Genomic DNA, 19529 nt, shown 5'->3' with positions numbered 1-19529 from the left:
CAAACACAGGCCCGACTCTACGCTGGGACCTGCTGGACCCTGGCCCTTCCTTGGATGACAAGAGAGGAGTGTACTGCTGGGACACACAGGATGTCTCCCACAGAGGGCCACCTCTTCAAGGTCAAGAATCATAACTAACCAACCTAAATATACAAATAGAAAGATAGGCAATATGAGGCAACAGAGGAATATCTTTCAGGCCAAGGCACAAGATAAAATCCCAGAACAAATAAGTGATCAGGAGACAGGCAATTTATCTGACAAAGAGTTTAAGTAATAATGGCAAAGATGTTCAGAGAACTCAAGAGGAGTACAGATGCACAGAGTGAAGTTTTTAGCAAAGAGTTGGAAAACATAATGAATACCCAAACAGTTGAAGAATAAAGTGACTGAAATGAATAATACATTAGAAGGAACTAAGAATAGACTAAATGAGGCAGAAGAATGGATCAGAGAGCTAGAAGACAGATTAGTGGAAATCACTACTGCAGAATAGAAAAAAGAATGAAAAGAAATGAGGATAGTTTAAGAGAATTCTGGGACAACATGAAGTGCACTAATATTCACATTACAGGGGTCCCAGAAAGAGAAAAGAGAAAGGATCTGAGAAAAGATTTTGAAAAGATAATAACCAAAAATTTACCCAACTTGGGAAAGGAAACAGTCACCCAAGTCCTGAAGTGTAGAGAGTTCCACACAGGGTTAACCCAAAGAGGAACACACCAAGGCACATAGTCATCAAATTGACAAACATTAAGGATAAGGAGAAAATACTAAAATTAGCAAGAGAAGAGCAACAAATAACATACAAGGGAACTCCCATAAGGTTATCAGATGATTTTTCAGCAGAAACTCTATAGGCCAAAAGAGAATGGCATGATATTTTAAAGGTGTTGGAAAGGAAAAACTTACAACCAAGAATACTCTTTCCAGCAAGGCTCTCGTTCAGATTTGATAGAGAAATCCAAAGCTTCACAAATAAACAAAAGCTAGAAGAATTCAGCATCACCAAACCAGTTTTACAACAAATGTTAAAGGAACTTCTCCAGTCATCAAACCATAAGAAAAGAGAACAAAAAGAAGAAAGAGGAGAAAAAAAAAACCTACAAAAGATTGCTTTGGCAATTTGGGGTCCATATATATTTTGGAATTGTTTCTTCTAGTTCCATGAAAAATGATCTGAGTATTTTGACCGGGGTTGGGTTGGCTCTACAGATTGCTTTGGGTAGTACAGCCATTTTGATAATGTTGATTCTTCCAATCCAAGAGCACTAGAGATCTTTCCATTTCTTTGTATCATCTTCAATTTCCTTCATCAGTGTTTTACAGTTTTCAGAGTTCATGTAGGTAACCTCCTTGGTTAAATTTATTTCTAGGTATTTTGTTATTTTTGATGCAATAGAAATGTTTATGCCAGTTATAAAATTCTGGTTTTTGAAGTGAAAAAAAAGTGAATGAAGGGCCTCAAATTGCAAAATAGCCTTCTTTTTTTATGGGTGAACTGTATTCCATTACATACATATGCTACATCTTCTTTATCTATTCATGTATTGATGTGCACTTAGGATGCTTCCATATCTTGGCAATTATAAATAATGTTGCTGTTAACAGTGGGGTGTACATATTTTTGAATTAATATTTTTGTTTTTCTCATATATATATGCCCAGGAGTGGAACTGCTGGGCCATATGGTGGTTCTATTTCTAGGTTTCTGAGATATCTCCATAATGTTTTCCATAGTGCCTGCACCAATTTACATTCCCACCAACAGTGTATAAGGGCTCCCTTTTCTCCATATCCTTACCAACATTTGTTATTTGTGTTCTTTTTGATGATGGCCATGCTGACAGGTGTGAGATGATACCTCATTGAATTTGATTTACATTTCCCATATTAGTGATGTTGAGCAACTTTTCATGTTCCTGTTGACCATCTGCATTTCCTCTTTTGGAAAAATGTCTGGTCAGTTCTTCTGCCCATATTTTAAACGTGTTGTTTGCTTTTTAATTGATGTGCAGTTGATATAAAATGTTGTATTAGTTTCTGGTGTAGAGCACAGATGGACTTGGAAGGCATTATGCTAAGTGAAATACGTTAGACAAAGACAAATACTGTTAAGATAATCACTTACATGTGGAATCCAAAAAATACAACAAACTAGTGACTATAACAAAAAAGAAACAGACTCACAGATGTAGAGAAGGAACTAGTGGTTACTAGTAGGGGGAGGGGAAGATGGAGGTGGGAGGATTAAGAGGTACAAACTATCACATATAAAATAAGCTACAAGGATGTACTATACAACATCGGAAACAGAGCCAATATTTTATATTAACTATAAATGGAGTATAACCTTTAAAACTTTGTGAATCACTATATTGTATACTTGTAATATGTAATATTGTACATCAACTATACTTCAAATTAAAAACATAATACTGTAAAATACATACATAAAAAATGTTTAAAAAAACAGAACCAAGCAGTAAATTTAAAATTATACTTTTCTTTCCCTCTCAAGGATGCTGTGACTTTTAATAAGTTTTATTATTAATTTGTTGAGTAATGTCAGAAAAAGGACATAGTTACCATTAAGACTTGACCCTGATTCAACTATAAAGGATAGTTCCCTCTTGCAGGTAAAAGAATTTTAAAATTTATGAGAAAAATATACATGAGGAATATCCCTTCTCTCAAAAAACAAAAAATCTGCACCTTTGAGACTATATGTGCATTCTGAATATATATATCTATACCCCTAATGGAAGTCAATAATAAATAAATAAAGGACTCTATTATGGTGGGACAGTGATGGATCACTGACTGTGACTGAAGTTGAGATTAAGTACCAGAGACCAGAAAACTAAGAGAGGTACCTTGGTTTCTGGAGTCTTGAGTGGGAAAAGTCTATATAACACTGCATACTCCTGATCTGAGTCAAAGCAATTAGTAGTATTTTAACATAATAAAAAGATAATAATAAAAGAACAAATTTATCAAAATAAGTTTAGGATGTGTATGAGAAAACTAAAAAACAGATTTAAAAACTGAAGGTCTAAATACATGGTGGGGACACTGTGTTCATGATCTGAAACACTTGATATTCTTCAGAAGTAAATTCTCCCCCAAACACACATAAAATCTAGAACTTTTTGAAGAAAACAAAGTCTTTGTGGCAAAGAACTCTTAGAAATTACTTCAACAGCACAACATAAAACATAAAAGGAAAAGAAGTAATAAATTAGATGTCATCAAAATAAAAAATTTCTTGCTCTGTGAAAGACAATGTTAAGAAAATGAAACGATAAGCCAAACAGGACAAAAACATCTATAAATTGTGTATCTGACAAAAGACTTATATTCAGAATATATGAAGAATTTCCAAAATTCAACAAAAAGAAGACAAAGCAATAAAAAAATATAGGAAAAGATTTGAACAGATACTTCACCAAAGAGGATATACTGATGGCAAATAAGCACATGAAAAGATACTCAAAATCATTAGTCAGTAGAGAAATATGCAAATAAAAACCACAATTACCTGCTTAACAATATGGCTAAAATTTCAGGCCTGTAAAACAGAACTTATATTTATACAAAAACCTGTATAAAAATATTTCGAGCAGTTTTGTTTTTAATAGACAAAAGATAGAAGCAACACAAATAGGAAATGAATAAACAAACTATGGTATATCCATATAATGAAATATTTCTCAGCAATAAAGAGGAAGAAACTACTTATACATAAAACAATATGGATGAATCTCAAATGCTTTAAGATAATTGAAAAGAAGCCTGACTCAAAAGGCTACATATTGTATGTTTCTATTCATTTAACATTCATGAAAAGACAAAACAAGCACTGAGAATTGATTAACAGTTGCCTAGGGTTAAAGGGGGTGGGGGATTTTAAGGTTTGACTATAAAAGAGTGGTAACAAAAGGAAATTCTGTGGGAGAGTGCCTCTGTCCTAACTCACAGAACTTTACACCAAAGAAAGTAAATTTTACTCTAATTAAAAAACAGCAGTCATAAGTAGAAAATTTATCTGAAAAGGCCAAGAACAAATAAGCATGATGAAAACTTATGCACTCCCTTCTCCCAAAGGAATGATGTAATAGTATTATACTTACTGGTATTATACTATGAAGTCTCATATGCCTTTTAGGATAAAGAATAAAAGAATGAGATAGTAATCTCAAACATAGGCTATATACATGTTGATGGGCCAGAAGTTTCTGTAATTATACATATCATGGCACAGGTTGACCCCAGGATCCATTTTCCTTCAGAAAGAGAAAGGAAGAACCCTGAGTACTGACTTACCCACCTCCACTCTTCCCTTCTCTGTTTTGAAAAAGCAAATGTGTAAGTAGAGGTGAGGATGAGGAAAGAGCTACAGAAACATTGACAACCTGAAATTAAAATCACACGCATTCCTCAAATGACATTTAACTGGTAATGTAGCAACTTCTGTAGAAAGAGAAAGTATTTAACAGAAGAGAATGCCCTAAACTGAAAGAGTAATTCCGGGTCCCAGAAAGTTTAAGATACAGAAAATTATTTATAAACTTGCAGAAGCTCTCAGAAGAGAAATTAATGATACCTTTTCATGATAGGCACAAGGGGGCAGTGGAGCACAGAATATTAGGTATGTTTTGTGATACATGTAAGGATTTTCACTATGTTCAATATCCACCACCTCCCTCGCCGCTTTCCAAAAAAGAAAACAGTTGGTACACATACAACATTTCAAGTTTCATAGAAATTTCTATTTTCAGTTGAAAGAAGACTTTAGAAGACTGGATTTAAATGTATGCATTTTTCTACACTCAAACTTGTGGAATATATTCAATTTTTCCTTCTACCAAACCCTATTAACAAAAATTGTTTGATTTCTTAATTATAATTAGGTCAATATAACACTTGAATAATAACCACAGAGCCCTTCAAATCACTATTATTTAACTGATCTCATCTTTTAATCTATGGTCCTTCACCACAAGAGAGTGAAAGACACAAATACTTAAAATAATAAATAATTCTTCAACTATTTACTATGCTAGATTACTGACTCAGATTTTGGATACCAGAAAAGATATTTTGAAAAATCTAATTGTTCATTTTTATTTTTAACTTTTCATTATATACAGAAATAACAATGGATTCCCATGTACCAATCAACCAGCTTCAACAATTTTCATATCATGGCTAATCTTTCCACTAAAAAAACTGTTAATTCTGCAACATTATTCATTATCAGTCAGCATTCAAGTCTCCCAAGATGTGCTTTTTTTCTTTCAGCTTGTTCAAATTAAAACCAAAGTTCCACAAAAACTGGCTGTCATGATTCTTGTATCTCTTTTTATCTATACGGTCTTCCTTCTCTTTCCCTCCTACAACTTTCTTGTTAGAGAAATCAAGTCATTCGTTCCATATAGTCTTTAGTTATCTGTATTTTGCTGATTATACTTCTATAGCATTTTAAAACATGTTCCTCTGTCCCTGTATTTCCTATAATTGTTGAATTGAGAGTCCTAAATTCTGAATTGATAGAGCAGATGTCACACATAGTATATTGTGTTCTTCACTGAGGTATATATGCATTACCTTTTATCTTTCTGTGAGAATAGCAGCCAATGATAAATATTGCCTAAATTCAGTACCTTCACTGAGAGTTGCAAAACAGTGATATTCAAATTTTGTCATTCCTTCATTTACTATCTGATGAATATGTCTATTAAGTTCAAATTCCCCTCATTGAATCTTTGGTATCCAAGAGGCAGTTTGTTTAGAAAATGAAAAATAAATGCTAGACTTTTATGAGTTTTTGAAATAGTTACCCCTTGGTATCTGCTGTGGATTGGTTCCAGGACCACCCCTCGCCCACCACCACGACTCACACTAGTGAATACCAAAATCCAGGATGCTCAAGTCCATTGTATAAATTGGCATAGTACTGACATATAACCTATGCACACACCCTCCCTTATACTTTAAATCATTTCTTGACTACTTACAACACCTAAAAGAATGTAAATATTATGTAAATACAATGCAAATGATATGTAAATAGTACCAGTATTGGGCAAATTCAAGTTTCACTTTTTGGAACTTTCTGGGATTTTTTTTTTCCCCTTGAGTATTTTCAATCCATGGGTGGTTGAATCCATAGATACAAAACTTGTGGATATAGAAGGCTACAGAAAACAGACTAATGAGTTAGTATTCTAACCTCCCCAAAAGGTAAAACAGGAGTTTGTTTTTTAGGGGAGGGATCATTATTAACAACTCTTGGATTTAAATAAAAGTACTAATGCTTCAAATGACTGCAGCTGTTACTCCTACCACTTTCAAATGTTCCAATCTTTGCCCAGTCAGAGCCTCTACAAGTAATTTCTGAGTCTTTGAGACCTTAGTAATCTTTGATAGTTTGCTTTTGGTGTGACAAAATATTCCAGGGTCATCTTACCCAACTCCTGTCCCAGACCTGAAATCAACCATATACCCAAGGAACCCTAATACCTTTCAATAGGAAACAGCATTCAGAGACATTAATCTGGGTTCTAGAAGTGCTCATTATTCCTCAGTTGGTCACTTTATCTAGGACTTTAATACTGGTCAGAGTTAGTATGCCTTAATACCGATGCTTCCAAATAAAATTCTATGGGTTTTTTTTTTTTTTTAAACTGCATCAACCTATATTCCTACCTCATTTCTCCCAAACTGAAAATCCTGTTATACAATGACACCAACATAAATTCATTTGCTTTGCTGCACAATACATATACAACCATCTAGGAATAAAAAAAAAAAAAATGCCACCATTATGATTAATGAAAACTTTTTAAGGTTTTTATACCACTCTTTTGTCTTCAGGGTACAATATACTAAGCATATGTGGGCACGTGCAATCAAATGACTATGTTTTAAAGTCACTTAAAAAGTTCCTTCCTATGGTTATGTCACTTAGACTTCTTTGTTTCATTTTGTTTTCACTTTTAGGGTCTTTATTTTTTAATGATTCAAACATGTTTTAGAACTATACAAAACATTTACTTGATTCAAAGTCATACCTAGAAAACTATATTCACAGAACTTTAGCAATTCCTTCTGTCCTTGTTCCCTATGGTAGATTAGTTTTTGGTTAATTTCAAGATTAAAAAAAGTAGAAATGCACATACACACAATATATATAGTTAGATATTAAGAATTTTTCTGTATCTTATTATTTTTATTTCATAATATGTATACTGGCCATCATGACATAGAAGATAACTGCTTATTTACTTGTATACCCATATACTACTCCACTGGGTGGATTGATATTTTTATTCAATAACAACCCTATTGATGGGTATCTGGGTTCTTTCAGTCTTCTGCTATTATAAATTGGGGCTGCTGTGACTGTAGCCTTGTGCAGATGTCATTTTATACTTATGCCAATCCATGTTTGAGATATATTCCTTGGAGTGAGATTTACTAGATCAAAGAATAAATTAATATGAATTTAGTTAGAAATTGCTAAATTCAGGGGTAGGGTATAGCTCAAGTGGCAGAGCGCATGCTTAGCATACATGAAGTCCTGGGTTCAATCCCCAGTACCTCTTCCTAAGAATAAACAAACAAACCTAATAACCTCCCAAAAATCTCACCAAAAAAGAAAAGAAAAAAGAAATTGCTAAATTCCCCACTACTGAAGGTTGATCCATTTTGTATTTCAATAGAAAATATTTGAGAGTGCCTATTCTTCCACAAGCTCAACAAACGGGTATGCTATAAATATGGGAAGAGAGGGGTATGAGGGACAATCTGATAGGTAAAAATCCTCAGTGTAGATTTATTCACTTTTCCCCTTTTATTTTCTATTTCATGATCTACTTTTAGTTTTATTTCTTGCCTTGTTCTTAGTTTGGGTTTTATTTGTTCTTCTTTTTCTTTCTTAATGTAGAACCTTAGGTCACCAATTTTATTTTCCTTCTTTTCTAAAGTGAGCATTTAAAGTTATAAATTTCTCTCAAAACCCTGAAAATGCAACACCATTCTGAAGTGATATATTTTCATTATCACTCAGTTCAAAATGACTTCTAATTTCCTTTGCAATTTCTTCTTTGACCTGCAAATTATCTAAAAGTGTACTGTTTAATATCCAAACATTTGGGATTCTTTTCCATAGATACCAGACTGTTACTGATTTTTAATTCAATTTCACTGAATATACTCTTGTATTATTTCCATCATTTTAAATTTATTAAGAATTATTTTCATGGCCAAGCATGATAAACATACCATGTGCACTTGAAAAGAATGTTATGCAGCATGGAATGTAGGTCTTCCATAAGTATCAGTTAAATCAAGGTGACAGACAGATAGTTTTTCAGATCTTCAATGGCTTCACTAGTTTTTTATGTAGTTGTTCTACCAAATGCCAAGAGTGTTAAAATCTCCAACTATGTGAAATTTTCTCTATGTAGCTTCTGTTAATTCTGTAAATACTCTTTCTTGAAGAGTACTTTTGCCACATCAGTTCTAATATCCCTACTCTATGCATGGTTTATCTTTTTCTATTCATTAGTATCAACCTATCTGTGCCTTCATCTAAAGTGAATTTTCTTGTGGACAACATATAAGTATACTTATCTTCTCATGGGACTAGAATAAACACTTACTTATGCTAGTTGAGAAAACCCTAAAGACCTGACTTCTGCACTCTTCTCAACCTATCACTACTACTAGTCCCTTACTCTATGAATTGGTACTCTGATTTTCTTCCCGTTTCTAAAACATACCATGCTCATTCTAGTCTCACGGTAGAAGAGAAGCATAAGATAAAACTTTACTACAATGATGAAAAATAGGAATGAACTATGATGTTTGAAACCTAAAGAAATGTTAAGAGAAAGAGAGATGGCCAGACTAATCTCTGGAGCTCTGCTTTAAATCTTTAAAGAAAAAAGGTCAATGTCAGTGAACTGGAAATATAAGTTTCACCAGGAAACGCAACAAACGTGCATTGCCTATCCAAACTGTATAAATATTTTAAAACTTCAGAAATATGCATGCAAAGTTTATTCCAGATAAGTATAATTTAGCAAGAATTACAATGAATAGACTACTGAAAATTACTACTTATAATCTAAGAAAGACATCAAAGGTATTAAGTTCAGATGATGAAATTACATAGGTGATTTCATGGAAGATATGGACTGGTGTTCAATGTTCTGCATCATTATCTTCCAGGCCATGTATTACAGTGCAAAGACATATTCTTTGGAGTCAAGAACACTGAGACTTTAAATGATAAAATATTTCTGAGCCTCAGTTTTCAAATTAGCGAAACAGAGGTAATAATTAATAATACAGAGGGTCATGGCAAGGATTAAACATGATAATGTAAGAAAAGAACTCAACAATGTAACTGACACATGTTGGCTTCCCCCTCCCTCTGTCTTTCTCTGGAATGTTTTTATTTTTAGTAATGTCAATGAGAGGCCCAGCAGTCTTTTATTTTTCCCCCCTGACCTTAAAGTATGATGTACTTCACAAAGACTAAAGAGAAACTGTTTGGCTACAGATCTGTCACCATGATGAAGACTGCATTGTACTGAAATGCTAGGAAGAGAAAGGACATATAAAATGAAGTTCTTCAGAAAAACAGTGAATTTAATTTTTAAAAGACTCATCAGAGAAACTGGCCAATCTCATTCAAAAACAAGAGAGTGTGAAGGGCAAGGGGGAGGAGACAGACACTAATATTTTTAACTTTGGCTTTTTATAATCCAATGGCTAAACCACATTAACTTTCAACTAATATGTTTAAAATATTAAGTATATTTAATATATTAACATAAAGAGATAAAAGTGATCCCTTCATATTAAAAAAAGGAATTTGTTATTGGAATATAGCAATATGTCTGTATAATTTATCTTTCAATAACAGATAAAGAAGAATTATTACTGAGTAGCAGAGATGCAAGACATTCAGAAATCCTTTAACCCAGGGGTGTTAACATGGCAATTTGGGAAGGAGAATAATCAGAAGCAGTAATACTTATAAATAACAGAAATTGGCCATATGGAGAATGTTTTCTTAACATTAAATTTTAAAGTGACAAGAGGCAGTACATACGAGTGAAAAGAACCAACAAATTCAGGAAATTTAAGTCAAAACTATGAATCATTACTATTTATCAGCTGCAATGGATAAAGATCAATACAACATAGTTCTTGCTCCCAAGGAGATTTACAATCGTATTCCAAAAGTATTGCAATAAATATTTAGACAGCAATCCTTATAAAAATAATACCATCATGAAGTTCTTTAAATTTAAGAAGTTTATATATGTATGTATATTCTCTCAATTTTTAACATCTAAATTCTCTCAATTCAACCCTATAAAGTAGTATTAGGTACATTTTATAACTAAGAACCCTTAAGACCCAGAAAGATTCAGTGAGTTATCCAACATTATATAGCCATGATACAGCCAGAACTCAAACCTGAGTCTACTATTATAATACCACATAGCTCCAAAAAGAAATACTATTCAACAATGTGGATGGGAGACTAAAGTGCAAAAGTTAGTTTTTAATTATCTAGATGTGAATAATTCTAATGAGAAATGGGAGGAGATATTCCCTATGAAAACATAAACTCTACTAGTAGAAGGAGTATCTTACCAGTATTTTATTTCCCAGGGTCTGATACACTTTTGGAACTTAAAAAATGTCAGTGGATTGAATTAATGAAGGTAATGAGTGAGTGAAACAATATGGCTACATAGAATTTTCTGATGTCAGGTTTTAAAAGGACATATATAAATAATGGAAGGAGGGAAACATAACTAAGAATGCTTACAAATTAATACTATAAACCTTATAACTATTAAGAATATAAGTCAGAATAAACTAAATTTTATAAATAATACAAAGGAAAACCAAACAGGTCCACTGGCTGCATAAAAGAGGATGAACTAGGAAGAAACAAGAATATTGCATGGAAAAGATGATGTAATGTTAACAGATGCAGAGAGAATAAAGAACTACTCACACCTTCTCTTTTGCATCCATCTTCTCCACCAAGGAGAATTGAGTAGAAAACTGGAAAAGGTAGAAGAAACATAGTTAAAAAGTAAATGAAGTTGAAATGAGTAAAGAAGACAGTAAGAGAATACCTAGCCACTTTTTAAATTAGTTTCTGTCTACAGAGCCTGAATTAGGCATGCATCTCTAATGTGTACAATCTATAAAACATTGAACAAAAACAATTTCTAAAATGTACTGCTTTTGAAAATGAAGAAAAAATTTTAAGAAACTATGTTTAAAAACATACCCTTTGAGTTTAAAAGGCTTTTGACAATCCATTAATGTCAATCTATAACCAAAGTAGAAAAACTATTATTTGAAGACAGCTTGTAAGCACAAAAAAAAAAAAAAAAAAAAAGAAGTTACCCCTGAAACACAATTTATTTCATTACAAGTGATCCTAAACTTTTCCTTTATCAGTAACTTTCTTCTTTTTAGGTAGGCTAGTGTAACACTGATTAAAACATTGTAGGAAAATATTCTGAAAATATATTTAGGAATAAAATTTTAAAATATAAGGTCACTAATAATACAGCACAATGAGGTACTCATAGCCAGATAAACAATCATAATTTATAGTATTAACCAAGAACTAAAGCAAAACTGAATGTCTTCAGAAAGTAATCCGTAAGACTTTAACTTCATACTTTAATCAAGATATTCAGATGACTCAACAGGATTCAAAGTAAAGAAGAATAATTAACATGTTGGATGATAACATGAAGTTTCAAAAAAAATTCAACAGATTGGAAAAATGAGCAGAATCAACTAATATTAAAACAACAGCAACAGCAGTGGTAGCTGACCTGATGAAATGAAAGAGGTGTAAGCTAAAGCCAGAATTTGGGAAAGTGGATAAACACTCAAATTCATAGCAGAGCAGCTTTGTTTAAAAGGTTCAAAACCTGGCTAAAGGTAAAATAGGACTAGTAGGAAGAATTATACTAGTCTAAGCAACAACCAGACTCACAGATCTCTCCCTGGCTCTAGCCTTGCAACTGCCTCCTCTCACATGTTGGCAGAAAAAGTTTTTTTCCCCTAGAAAAAGGTTATCAGAGGGTCTCTGGATCAGGGAGCATATTACTGAGATCATCACAGGATGATTAAGTAGAAGTTTACATAATGAAGTATGTTGAGAATCAACCCCCTTCCCCAACTCCCACTCTTTTTACCTCAAAGGGTGTAACTTTTGAGAGCCAGGGAAGAGACTGGTATATTTCTCTGGGAAACCTGACCAGTCTAAGTTAAGACATCCAAATACACAGATACAGGGTGTTCCCGAAGGACACAGCCTGATCTCCAAAAGATAAGACTACAGTCAACAAACCCTGCCCGCATGTTAAGAGCTCCCAAAGTGCTTTTTTGAGTGTTATGCTATTAAGTATGAATAATCAGAAAGAATCATCAGATTTTTTTTTTGGAGGGCAATGGTAATTAGGTATACTTACTTACTTATTTATAGAGGAGGTACTGGGGATTGAACCCAGGACCTTGTGTATGTTAGGCATGCGCTCTAGCACTCGGGCTATACCCTTCCCTCTCATCAGATATTTCATGTGGAGAAAACATCAAATATAAAGCCCAGGGACTAAATTACACAAAGAAGAAAAAGTGATTAGAAGAAAACAAGACTCAAAACAGACAAACAACCAGAAACTACACAAAAGCTAGTATTAATATTCTCAAAAAGATAGCAGAAACAACATAATCAAAACAAAGAAACAGGACACTATTAAAAAACTATTTGGAGAAAAAAAAGTTTTAGGAAATTAAATTAAGATAGCAAAAATGAAAAACACAATAAAAAGTTTAAAATATAAAGTCAAAAACTCTCCCTACTTTTATTTATTTATTTAATTGAAGTATCATCAGTTACAATGTGTCAATTTCTGGTGTACAGCACAATGTCCTAGTCATATATACATATATACATACACATATATACACATATATACACACACATATTCATTTTCATATTTTTCATTAAAGATTATTACAAGATATGAAATTTTTTCCTACTAACTAGAACAACAAGTAGTAGAGAAAACGTAAGGTAAAAAGAGGACCAGACTAGTACAGCCCCATATCCCAATACAAAAATTTCAGAAAAGAGAAAAAGAATTCAGAAAAAAGAGAAGTAAAAAAACAATGCAAGAAAACTTCCCAGAACTAAAACTCAAAGTTCCCAGACTGAAAACAAACTCCTGAAGAGCTATGCACACAGATGAAAAGAGAAGTATATGTGAAGTGTTAATGTGAAATTTCCAAGCACAAACAAAGGAAAAGATCCCACAAGCTTCTTTCTTACAAAAGACCAAAAAACAGAATGGTATGATTTTTCAAAAGTGATATCAAAATCTGGAAGACATTATATCAATGCTTTCAAAACTCTAAGGAAAAACTTCCTGTCTCTAATCTAGGATTTTATATCCAGTCAAATATGAATCAACTTTGGAGATAGAATACAGATACTATCAGATGAACAAGCCATCAGAAAATGTCCAAACAGGCAGTCCTTTTTAAAGAAATTACTGGAGAATATATTCACCAATAAGGAGAATAAGCCAAAATACAGAATCCAGGAACATAATCTGATTTAAAAAAAAAAAAAGGAGAGGCAAAGAAAGCACCAGCATGATGGCAAAATAAGATCACAAAGGATCTGGAGAGTCCAGATATAAAGTCCTGATAGAAAGAAGATGAAATTGACAGGATACCAAATATATACAACTGCAGGTACTGAAAAAAATTTGACATAACTCGGGTAAGTATCTGACTAAATCAGTGACAAAACAACAACAACAACAACAACAACAAAGAGAGGAAATGCAAGACAATTATTAACTCCAAGGAAAATAATAAACATTTTCCAAGAAATTAAGATCAACATATACTAAGTAGGCAACCAAAAATAGTGTTTTTATACTCATAAACATATGATAATAAAAACATCAGGAATTCATCTAACTAAAACCATAACTACATTCTGTAAGTATGGTGGGATGTAAGTTTATTTAGTTTTTACATTTTTACCCACTTTTGATATTTCTGAATCACAATTTTTTAAGCATTTATTTTTATGTTCTCTTTCTCCTTCTATGCATGTTAGTTCCAGAAATCCCTAAGTTTAATAAGAAGTATTATTAGCATTTCAAAAGTATGTTTATTGAGGAACCATTTGTAACTGAACCTTGCTATATACAAAAGCACCATGGACAGAAAGCTCTAAGAGAGATGGAAACCATGTCTGGGATGCTTAGCAACATAGTACCTAGCACACAGTAGGTCATCAAAAAGTACTGTTTGAATAAATGAAGAGAACAGATCACATAAGGAACTGTCTTATCCTCTGTAAATATTAAAAGATCTATCTGAGAAGCCAATGAGCCCTAGGTATTTTTAATTAAAAATATTTTAACTGTTTATAATAACCCCCAAAGGCCATGACATACAACATGTTATTTCACCAAGGTACAAATTTAATCACATATACTTTATGTGATAGCTTTTGTGCAGAGAAAAAGAAACAAATTTGGTTGAACTAAAAGTATTCACAACTCAACACAACTATGGATTTCTCCAAAATCAAAACATCTTTTAAAATCTAAACTTACTCTAATATAAGCTAACACTCATAAAGTAATAAAATGTACACACACAAAAGCCATGAGGTACATCAGCAGATTAATTTCTTTATGCTTCATTCTCCTTATCTGTACGAAGAGATTAATAATATCTACCCTATATATTTTTGTGAGGATTAAATGAATATATATAAACTACAATGCCTCACATACATTAAGCTTTAATATAAACCTAAATGTTGTTACCCCTGCCTCCAATCACTTTTTTTCTCCAGCTTACCTACTCCCACCAGACTAATATTCTTAGAACTTTTTTCCCTTTGCCTTCTCAGTTTAAGAATGTAAAACATGTCATGACTATCTTCTGAATCAAGATCAAGCTTCTACAGCTCACATTTATAGTCCTCCATTACCTACTCCCAGGGTCAGCAAATATGGCCCACAAATCAATCACCTGTTTTTGTATTTAAGTTTTTATTGAAACACAGCCACCCTCATTAATGCATGTATTGCTCACAGATGCTTTCTCAGTTTCATAACAGAGTTAAATGGCTGTGGCACTTCCACAAAGCATGAAATGTTTACTATGGTCCTTGCAGGAAATGTTTGCTGATCCCTGATTCAGTTCAATCTCTTGTCTGTACCAATCCCATATTAGCATGCCTAAAATGGAACGCATCTTTTTTCCAGACACTTGGTCCTCTCAACTTCATTATTTTATTAATATTTAGAAGTATTTACTGAAGGCTCTATTATATGTCACACACTGCTCTAGTACGTGGGTAAAACGGCAAGGGACAAAGAGAAAGCTCCAACTTTTATAGAGCATACTTTCTTCTGGAAAGCAATAAACCAAAAATAAGAAAGTATACATGTAAGTATAAGCCAGTTGGTGATAATTACTACAAAGAAAAATAGGTATCTAGGATGACAGAAAGACAGAAGAGTGGGGTGCTATTTTAGATATGATGGCAACAAAGCAACAGAGGGAACTCAAACCTAACAGTGCCTCTTTAAATTTGTACTCTAAGTGCCTCCCTTGCCTCACTCTAGTCCCAAACTCTGCTGTCAATGACTTACATACAGAATACATAAAGACCCCCTACTAATCAAAAAGAAAAAGACAAACAACCCTATTGCATAAGACTTGATCAGGCACCTCAAAAAAGAGGATATATATCCAAATAGCCAAAAAGCATATGAAAAGGTACTCAACAAATTACCCATCAATAAAATGCAAATTAAAATTACAAACAGATACTATTACACACCCACGAGAATGGGCTAAATTTCCAAGTGAATACAAAGAAATTAAAAACCCAAAACCTGGGAGCAACCCAAATGTTTGTCATTTGGAAAACAGCTCAATAGTGGCAATAAAAAGAATAAACTTCTGGTAGATCCAATAACATGAATGAATGTATTAGTTTCCTAGGGCTATATTAACATATCGCCAAGACACTTTCTACAGTGACAGAATTTACATTACTGGAATAAAGTAGTAGTATAGACTGGGAAGGGGTAGCAGGGTAAATGTAGCATCTTGGAGACGTTCTATTCTGTATTTTGACCTTGGTGGTAGTTACATGAAAATATGTTTTTGTTTTTTTTTTTTAAGAATGAAAAAACTGAATTCCTCCATGGAGTTTATGATTAGCCTGTCTATCCAAAACTTTATTCCCTTTCTTGTCCTGCCCCTGTTCCCCTCAGGATCAAGGAGTATCAAAGAAAAGGGGAGACTGAAACCTAACAGGACAGTGTGGGGCCCTTCCGGGTACAAAAGCCCTTCCGTGTTCCTGGTTTCATGTTTGTAGAAAAATGATTTAGCTTTCTAGGCCTTGCCAGAGTTCCAAAGAGCAGACTCAAGGAGTTACAAATTAGGGAAGTAAGGAACGAAGAAACAGTCCAAACTAAGAAAGCAGCCAAGCAAGAAAAATAATGATAGCTTAAACAATGAAAAAAAGAGTCCTAGTTTCCTCCTCAGTAACAATTTGACCCAGACTGGTTAGAACTACAAGGCTGATAATTAAGATTCCCAAAACAAAACCATGTTACCTCCCCACCAACCTATCAAAATAAAGTCTAGAGTCTGCAACTCTCACCTCATATGTTGCCTTAAAAGCCATTGGGGATTTTGGGGTCTTCTGAGCATGAGCTGCTTGTTCCTCCTTGCTTGGTGCCGTGCACTAAACACTGAACCTTCCTTCACCACAACTTGGTGTCAGCAGACTGGCTTTGGTAAGCAGTGGGCAAGCAAACTTAAGTTGGGTTCAGTAACAAGAACAGTATGTATTCTGTCAGTATAATACAGTTTAATTGAAATAAATAATAGAAAGTCCAGAACACACAGTGCACACATCAAAATAATAATCACAAAATAGCTGCTAAATAAATTATTATTGAAAGACTGACTAGTTCAGAGAGCTATGTGAAGACTTAAAGCATTTTAATTAGGCAAACTAAAAGATATATAACTTTCAAATACCTAGTCTCATCTTTCAATACATGTATTTATGTTCTCTTAAAAAGATAATGTGGGAAAAGGTCAGAGACATGCAGTCTTCAATATTCTGATGTGACAGAACTGTTTTCACTTTAACAGGTCTGGTGCTAAATACCAAAATGGGTTATTTGATTGTTGTTTTGCCATCTTGAATATACAGTATCAGTGATGAAATAAACTTGCTTCTGTTAAATAACATCTAAATAATATGACATATTCTAGCTTACTATGCGTAGATTTTTAAGAATGGGTTTCCTGAGGAGAGAGCAACAGAGACACAACCTCATACTGTGGAAAAATTTTATGTAAACAGTGGAAACTAGTGGGAAGGAGGAAATCTTAGATTAATTTAGTAAAATAGTTAAACTCCTTCCTGGCAGGAAAAAGACCCTTACCAGATGCCTTATGTTGAATCTTTTTTTTTTTTTTTTTGCTACGAGACAAAAAAAGATATCAGGAGATAATAGCTGAGGCTTTGCATTGTGAGACAAAGAAATGTTAAGAAATCTAAATAAAGCTATTCTTTCAACTTTTGCAAGCATTTAAAAACTTTTCTCCTCCAAGTCAGACACAAAGCTGAATGAAAGATAGTCACAAATGTATGTGATGAAAACTAGACCATTTCAAAATTACAAACTCTGATAAATCCCAGATCAGTGAAGAAAAATAAAAGGTTGATTATTCTATCTAAATCATAGAGAGAACTCGAGTAAAAAGTGATAAATACTGAAAGACTGAAAAGTTCACACTTCTACAAAGATACTTATACTTCTTAAAATGTGAGCTGAAAACTATATATTATTCTATAATTATTAATAATTAAGAAAACCTTATCTACTTAACATTTTTATTGAAGAGTTTTCTTTTTTATTTTAAAAGCCACACTTGACTCAATGTGTTATATTTTCTCATTTAGAAATTTCAATATAAAAATCTCAAGTCTAACCAGATCATGTAAGGTTAGGTGCTCACAGCTTCCTCACAGCTTCCCCCATGGCTCCTATAATCTCTAGTGTTTAGAGAGACAAGAATAATACAAATGGAAAAAAAAAAAAAGAACCCCACTTTAATATATACAAATTCCGACACAAAGAAAAAAAGTCAGCTATGTTGAACTAAAAAAACAAGTTACTTTTCCCAAAAAGGCTTTAGGATTGAATTTGATTACATGCATTTTCCCCTACTGTTGCCTACTCTACAATCTAAGCCCCTCATCTTAACACTCCATTTCACTCATTTTAAAAATGAGTAGATGAAGCAGTATGGGCATGAGTAAAACTATGGTTATTTACCAAATCTCACTTAAGAACGTAATTTTTCTTCATATAAAGTGACTTTATTACAACTTTAGTATCAGCATGTAATATCACAGGCATAATGAAGATACACTTCACTAGAATTTTACCTATAAATTTTAGTGTCCTATCTATATTTAGCTACCAGTGTGCTAAATTAGTAACTTTTCCCACCTAGTAAAACCTCATCTGTGACTTTTATCAGAAAGCATCAATATAAAAAGTTACTTTAATGTGACATTACTGGAGAAATAAAATTGGTTTTCAGTTGCAGTGCAGTGGATATTGGCCATTAGTTTGGTTCATGTGTATTCAGCAAAACTAAAGCATAGATGTTTTGATTTTTTGGTTTAGCATAGTTATCCTTAGAACTCCTGCACTCAATCTATGACTTTAAAAAAACTCTTTTAATTTTTTAAAGTTAAATTTAAGTGTGTACCAACTCTTATTAGAAATTGCAATCCTTTATTTAAAGGAAATAATGCAGCATATAAGGCATACAGAATTGTTACAAAACCATAAAATGGAACTATATAAAATTATATTCCTTAAACTTTCCTTCAAATAGAATCTTTTTTACCACATCTGACAATAAAAAGCAACTGTAGTGTCCCATAGAACAGCAACACCTGCAAGGAAAAGATCCAGTCTGGCAACTGCTGGTACTATCAATTCAACACTTAATTCTCAAACATTAAGGCACTACTCCCCCTTCCTACAGACTGAAAGGATGAAACTGAAGAAAACAGAGCCTAGAGTGTGCATGCTGAACCCCCACAACTACACAGCTGAACCTCTTACATCCTCTAAAAAGTGCTGTCCTTCAGAGAACAGGCTTTTAGACAAATTTGTGCAGCTTCCTGCTCCTAGTTAGAAGTTCCAGATAGGATAACTGCTCAGTGATACATTTAACCTCTATTTTTTTTTAAAGTCTGTATTTCTGAAAGATACTTACAATTAATTAGGAATACCAAAATAAGAAAAATCTGCAATGTTTAAACTGCACAAAGAAAAACATGGCCAAAGCAAAAAATACCATGCTTCAAATCTTAATGTCAATTA

General features: G+C 33.1%; 1 protein-coding gene across 6 annotated transcripts in view; it reads right to left on the bottom strand.

Annotated features, from left to right (window-relative positions):
• The window catches only part of JMJD1C (jumonji domain containing 1C), a 257864-nt gene that overhangs the window by 162157 nt on the left and 76178 nt on the right, over positions 1 to 19529 (bottom strand). Inside the window, exon 2 of one of the 6 annotated variants that reach the window (XM_064488133.1) lies at positions 11053 to 11100. The exons of the other annotated variants lie outside the window; for them this stretch is intronic. Within the exon in view, the coding sequence (XP_064344203.1) occupies positions 11053 to 11070 (18 nt within the window). The 5' untranslated portion in view covers positions 11071 to 11100. The remainder of the gene's footprint in view (positions 1 to 11052; positions 11101 to 19529) is intronic. 6 annotated transcript variants of the gene reach the window in all.

The sequence above is a fragment of the Camelus dromedarius genome, chromosome 8, assembly GCF_036321535.1.
Source record: "Camelus dromedarius isolate mCamDro1 chromosome 8, mCamDro1.pat, whole genome shotgun sequence".
In the NCBI taxonomy this organism is placed as follows: Eukaryota; Metazoa; Chordata; class Mammalia; order Artiodactyla; family Camelidae; genus Camelus; species Camelus dromedarius.
Note: the sequence above shows the minus strand (reverse complement) of the source record. Positions and strands in the feature narration are given on the sequence as shown.